General features: G+C 37.9%; 1 protein-coding gene across 6 annotated transcripts in view; it reads right to left on the bottom strand.

Moving 5' to 3' along the window:
- Window positions 1–379: 379 nt before the first annotated feature.
- Window positions 380–7,134, bottom strand: part of LOC103177699 (multiple PDZ domain protein) — a 107,710-nt gene continuing 100,955 nt past the window's right edge. For all 6 annotated transcript variants that reach the window (XM_042332387.1, XM_042332397.1, XM_042332406.1 and 3 more), the window contains 6 exons: window positions 5,425–5,465; window positions 4,627–4,749; window positions 4,398–4,502; window positions 3,754–3,866; window positions 2,409–2,532; window positions 380–935 (listed from right to left, as the gene is read on the bottom strand). In XM_042332387.1, the coding sequence (XP_042188321.1) occupies window positions 789–935; window positions 2,409–2,532; window positions 3,754–3,866; window positions 4,398–4,502; window positions 4,627–4,749; window positions 5,425–5,465 (653 nt within the window). In that variant the 3' untranslated portion in view covers window positions 380–788. The remainder of the gene's footprint in view (window positions 936–2,408; window positions 2,533–3,753; window positions 3,867–4,397; window positions 4,503–4,626; window positions 4,750–5,424; window positions 5,466–7,134) is intronic.

Below are 7,134 nucleotides of genomic sequence, written 5' to 3'. Positions count from 1 at the left end.
AAGATGCTTTACAAATGTAATTTATTGCTGTTGTTCCCTCATAGTAAAGGGATTGTATTAGTGTATTTTAGAACAAAACTTTTATTTCTATTTTTTGATAAGTTTGTGCTTTGTAAAGGAATTTCTTAATAATAATAATCCTTGCAATTTGATATAGCGCCTTATAACGTTGTCAAGACGTCTCAAAGTACTTCACAGGATATACTGTGAAGTCGAGTGACTGTGTATTTTATGGCCGAAATAAGGCAGCCAGTTGCGCAGAGCAGTGGCCCACAAACAGTCATGGAGTGAGTGACCAATTATTTTTTGGGGGGATTTGTTGGCCAGGACAGCAGGAGAAACTCGCTTCTCTTTTCAAATAGTGTCATGGCATCTTTAACGTCCACCTGAACAGGCAGACTGGACCTCGGTTTAACGTCTCATTAAACAGGGTGTACATAAATTAGTAACATAATACTGCGTGTTTAAAAAAAATTAAACATACTTTGCTTGATTCTCTATCTTTCTGACATAAAATGCAAACCACAAATATTTAATTTTGTTCATCGATTTGTTTTAAGCTCAAATTGCATATTTGTATTTTTTTCAACAAATAACCTTCACAGCACATACTTTAAACATTAACTCATTAATCCCCAGTGATACATTAATGAATATTACATTACAAAATTACATTACAAAATACGCTTGCTATAATGCAATGATACTGCATTTATAATCAATAACAATTTCATCTTCTTTGATAATCTTCACCCGAATAACGTCATAGTGTTCTCTAGAAACGCACCTCAAGAGAGTACCGTAAGTGTGACTCGACCCTTTGTGCGTTTGAGAATACCAACAGCTTCTTCGTGAGTAACACCCTCCAGACTTTGCCCATTGACAGCAATGATTTGGTCTCCACGTTTCAGTCGACCATCTTCTGCAGCTGCCCCCTAAATATTGCATCAAATTTAGATCAGCACAGGTTATTCTGGACATTTTCGGGTACTTGAAAACATAACAATGTAGGAAAGGAAAAGGGCATTCCTTTCAATAATTCCATCCCTTTTTGATAAAGTCTCACGTCTAAATACCTGCCTTGTCATCAGATCTCTCAATCCTTCTTCACTCCCCAGAATTTTCAATTTGCCTTTTTAACAACTTGTGAAACCTTGGCATTCTATTCAATCCCGAGTTGAATTTCAAATGTCTAATCTGATCCATCAGCAGGAATGCCTTTTCCCAGACTGGAATATTAAGATATATAGCATTCGCCCCTTCCTCACTGATGCTAAACGCTGGCACCATTTACTCCACTCTTCACTTCAACTCGTTCAGAACATCCATAGCCCAATTCCTTTCCTCAACAAGGTCCCCAGACTCCCATCAACCCTACATTTGCCAAGCTCCACTGTGTCCATTCCAAAACAAATCAATTAACAAGATCCTCATCTTCAAATCCCTCAGTCTAATTCATCCTATTTGTGTAATCTTCAAACTTTGCTTCCATGTTTCAAATTCTAGTTTGCCTCTTGTGCCCCACTCCTTGGATTCCCGACATTATTCAATCACCATTAGTCTTTGCTCTGAAACTCAATTCCTAAATTTTGAGGTGAAATAAGATTATATAAATGCAAGTTATTGTTTAAGATGCATTATGCAGAACTCAGAAATCAGCCATTCATTTTTTCAACAAATGCACAACATTCAGTTCCGTAAGTGCCATACTGTTAGAATCAAGGATGCATTTCTGGAATTGCATCTCTGCAAAAATGTACAATTAAAGTTAATTCCTTCTTTTCACACGTAACCTTGGAAGACATTCAAGGAAATACGAGCTTCAGGAAGTAATTAAGGCATAACCTTTTTGAACTTATTTATTTCCTCTTTCTCTCTCTCCTCCCCAAAACATCATTCATGAAGGGGTACGGGTTTCTGGGGTCCAAGAATCATTCAATGTCTGTTCCAAGAAGCCAATTTTTTATATGTGAGCCTAGGCTATTTAACTGTGAGGGCATCCCACCTGGGTCCAAAGTTGTCTTCTATTCATATTCAGAAATACATACGTTCTAGCAAGGGTCACTGGAGAGCATGAATGGAAACCTTGACTGATATTTTCTCCTTTAAACCATCATTAATGAGACCAACTGTAGAACCTTCATGGTCCATAAAACTTAATACAACAACAGGCAATGGATCCTAAGAGAGCACTTTTTTTATACATCATGTACAATTAAAATAATGTTAAATATACTTCAGAAATCCAGCCCATTGATGCTATCCTGGTGCTACCTCATTCGCTGGAGTTATCTACTCTAATCTCAATTCCCCACATGAAAATGTAATACTTTGCATTTTCAAAGTGTTAGAAGTCTATATCTCAACAGTAATTCAAAAATTCAGGAGAACGCCTCCTATCTACTTACCTTTGCAAACACAGTCTTTACATAAATAGGTAGGTCTCCATGAGGGCTGCCATATCCACCAACAATGCTAAATCCTAGACCATCAGGCCCTCTCTCCAATGTGATGGTCTTATACTGTGGAGGCCTAAAAAAGTAATTGAAGTGGCTTGAGTTAAGTATTTTCATATTTTCTGGGCTTATTATCATTCTTTATGACAAGCACAAAGTAGATATTGCTCATTGCAATAATCAAAACTTACTGAAACGCAGAAAATAAGCAAGTAAAACGTCAGTGGGAAACACAATCTGATCATCGTAATTTACGAGTAGCAGAACAATGAACAGAACAATTCTTGTTTGTAAATATCGGGTTTGAAACCCATTGTAAGACTAAAGGTATAATCTCAACTGTTGCTTTTAATGTATTAAGTACTTTATAATTTTTCTCTGAAATCTAGCCCACTATTGTTTTAACTGGAAGCAACTTCCACGTGAACCTTGCAAATGCTGGAAAATAGCTAGCCTCCACTGAGCGTTTTCCTCAACAGCTCAGCCAGTCAGATATTCACTGTCTATTGCTATGGATGCCAATCATGTCCTGCTCAATTCCAATGCATATGTTGCTGTAGTATGTCATCTAATTGAGTCACATTAAAACAAAATGTTCAATAGGTCACATTCAAATATTCTGAAATTCAGCATCTAATAACAAATACTAGACTAGAGAAAACATCTAAAATGCAATATTGAATGAGAGAAAACATCTAAAAATATTATTCCATAACAAATTGTTAACAAAGATAATAATATGGCTATTATATTAGTTACTTTGAGGTACTCTGGGATGAAATTCCAGAGAATGGGGGCAGATTGACTGAAAGGCCGACTACTAATAGTGGAGTAGGTAGGGCAGGGGATATGAGACAAACGGGATATAACGGAATCTAAAATTATTGCGATTCATAGACCAATCAAAAATTTGAAATTTAAAAATCCTATAAAATATTACTAGAGACTGGATTTTCAATAAAAGGTGTTATAAATAATAATAATCCTTGCATTTGATATAGCGCTTTTCACGTCGGGAGGACGTCCCGAAGCGCTTCACAGAACACACTGTAAAGTGAATTGACTGTATATTTGTGGGCGAACGCGGCAGCCAATTGCTCACAGCAATGTCCCACAAACAGTCGTAGATTGAAAATGACCAATTTATTATTTTTGGGGGGTTTTTGGAGGGATTATTATTAGGCGTATGTTATTCTTGTGGCTGAAAAATTTTCTACGAAAAGTGTTTGGGAGTTTTAGAATTTCACCAATAAGTTCACCTTATTGCATGTTTTGTCAGCCAGTACATGATACATACCCCAGATCGTCATGAAGGATGCTGCTCGCTGTCAGCCCTGAGAGAGAGAGAGTGGTTCCACCATGTTCCTGCTGCTGACTAGTTATGACACCAACGTCACCTCCTGCTACTACCTACAAACGATTGTCATCACAAGTGGTATTAGAAACAGCTTAAAACCATGTTAATTCCTGCAGTGACTATGTGATAGATGTTACTTGTTAAGATCACTAGTTCTGCTTCCTCAGTCTGGTGATCTACTTGCAGTTGCTGTTGCCAAAACACCAATGTTGTTGCTGACCACAGCGTTTCAATGTCACTTCACAGGACGTCCGAAGGCACTTGACAGTCCTGGCTTGGCGCCCAAGCTGGGGTGGGAATGGGGGGGGGGAGGAAAGATGACTGAAGCCGGAGTTGAAGAGGAAGGTCTTGAGACAGTCTTTGAAAGAGATGAGAGGGGGGCGTGTAGGAGGGATTCAGGGATGAAGTTCCAGAGAATGAGGGCAGATTGGCTGAAAGGCCGACTGCTAATAATGGAGTAGGTAGGGCAGGGGATATGAGGCAAACTGGATATAATGTTATCTAAAAGTATTGTGATTCATAGACCAATCAAAACAGCAGCAAGCGTAATATTCTAAATAAAAGTACATTAAGCTTTTTCATACCTGTAATTCAATTTGACCTGAAGCACTCTTGAGTAAGCTAACAGCCTGGGAGTGAGTCAAGCCCTCTGTAGGCTTCCCACAAATGCTTACAATTCTGTCTCCAACCTACATATCAGGCCGTATAGAACAAAAATTAAATGTGGTTTTGTGCCAAAATAATTGTGACAAAAACATTAAGAGAATCTTTGTAAATGTTACCTCAAAATAGTTTTAACACACAGGTACTTACCCGCATTTTCTGTGTCTGGGCTGCCACTCCATTTGGTTGCATCATTGCAATAAAAATGGGAACATCTCCGAGTGGGCTTCCTGTTCCTCCCGCAATGCTAATTCCCAGGGAATCATTGGGCCCCTGTTATTACCAACATCACTTGTAATCAGCCAATGTATTCAGAATTTATAGTTTTGAGACACGAGTAGAACAACTCAATTTTCAAACAGACCTATGACATTTTAACAATATAGTGTGTGTGTAGATGGTTCCACCGGCTATAATACGTTGGGCTAACTCTGCTCCATAGCAATCCTGGTTTCTGCAGGTCCCATTTAACCAATCACTCTTATTCTTATTCACTCTTATTCTCATATTTTGTGATAATTCAATGGTTTGCTCCCCTATTCTCATTTCTAGAAGTATTTTCTATTGAGCTACTTCCTAATATCATGCTATAGGGCATATTCCCTTAACAAACAAATTCCCTTACCAATATATCCAACCAATTTTAATTAAATTGTTTTAGCTACTGTAATATACCAAATAAACAGCTAATGCTCCTTGTACAATATTATTTTACATGTACTATTTACTTGATTATACTGAGCAGAACTGGCAGGATAAATACTGGTCTTGACGTGGATCAACTTCATTAAATAAACTTTTAAATTGATAAGTAATTTAGGACACAGATTATTCATCACTATCACAAGTAGAAGAGGAATACACAGATGGTCAGCAGAATTTTAGGGATGAATTCTTTCAAATCTCACTGAAGTGATTTATTACATAGTGTACAAATTTAAAACTCACCTTGGTAAACTCTACTGTTCTTAGCCCTTGAATCTCTGACCCTTCATACAAAAAGAAAGAATATACAGTGAAATGTTTAGTGTGAAATTTTTGAAGAAAAAGAGATGCAGGATACTGAATTTACAACCTGCATGCTTAGCGTCAATTGCATAATCAGGAGGATGTGGCTCAGAACTGTATTATAATGAATAAATTAGGTAATACTTTTTTTACACACACAATTAAGGTTTAAGTGCTTCAATACCAGTTATCTCCTACTCACTCCAATACCTTACACAGAAGTTAAAAATACGTTACCTCAGTGTTTATAAATATGATTCAAACTATACTAAATTAGAATGTCTACTCTTTGGAACATCTTTATTCTTCTAGATGTGACTGGAATAAGTCCAGGTCAACAGGGAGGTGTTTTTAATGTCGGTGATGTTGTAGTGTGGCAAAAAAGGGCATATTTAGCTAGTGCCAATTATTTGTTGAGGAGGAAGAAAGAAGACTTACAGGAAGATGTACAATTGTATGCACTATTTAATCTAAATGGACAGAATGATGTTGATGTTGATTTAATCTAAATGGACAGAATGATACATAACTTTAATATATTAATTTGCCAGCTAGTCGAAATCACTAAATTTAGTAAATCAGTCAGTGAGCCCACCCTATCCTATTTGTATCATTTATTTGTATACTTTAATAAGGATTCCATTTAGTAACCAGAAAAACATTGTATCAAACCATGGGAACTCTGCTCCACTGCAATATCCAGGGCTGAGTTCCTCTATGTCCAACAGAGATTCTTATTAACAAGTTTCCTTAAGAAATACAGAAAATTAGTTCCCATTAAAATGAAAGATGGTGTTGGTACTTGTTTGTGCCCTACAAAACAAACGTTCTTGGATCATGCATTGGATTTGAATATTAATGCAAATATAAAGATCCAGATAAATCCGCTCAAAACACATGAAAAAACAGATAGAAATAGAGGGGCCCAAATAACTTCACATTTAGAATAAATTTAAAAAAAATCAAATCGCATTCTTGAATGTGTATGAAGCATGCAATGGTCAATTGTGAAGCTTCCTCCCAGACAAACAGAACTATAATTCCTCTTGTAATTAGTTTGGGATAGGGAGAATAATCGCTGTGAAAACAGATACCTTTTAAATGAGAAGTCTTATTCAATAGTCAGATTAAAAGCATTGACTTTTCTATTTTTGCTGCAACGTCTACCTCCTTGAATACATCAATTGCTGGATCATCAATAACAACAACACAATTACATTTATGAAGCGCCTTTCATGTCGGGAGGACGTCCCAAAGTGCTGAGTCAGGTGTCGGAGCCCGAGCATGGAGGAGGGGTGGTGTAGAGGTGAGGGAAGGCAGAGAGGTGGGAGGCAGACCAAAGGCACGATCGAAGAGTCTTGAGACCGGCCTTGAAGGAGGCAAGGGAGGAAGTGAGGCGAAGGGACCGTGTGATGGAGTTCCAGAGTGTGGGGGAAGAGAGGCTGAAAACCCGGCCACCGATGGTAAGGTGGGTCGGGCGGGAGACATGGAGGGTAGCCTGGATCACCCGTAGCCAACCCTGCTTACCTCTTTCCCCTCCAAGACAATCACCAGTCAGGCTTTAAGCATCTGATGAGTGGTGCTTTGAGTTTTCACGAGATAGATAAAAAAGTGCCAGGAACTCCTTGCAAGCTGCTTGGTGAGGTGCAC

The sequence above is a fragment of the Callorhinchus milii genome, unplaced genomic scaffold (genome assembly GCF_018977255.1).
Source record: "Callorhinchus milii isolate IMCB2004 unplaced genomic scaffold, IMCB_Cmil_1.0 Scaffold1, whole genome shotgun sequence".
NCBI lineage: Eukaryota > Metazoa > Chordata > Chondrichthyes > Chimaeriformes > Callorhinchidae > Callorhinchus > Callorhinchus milii.
The sequence above is the reverse complement of the archived record's forward strand: the minus strand, read 5'-3'. Positions and strand labels throughout refer to the sequence as shown.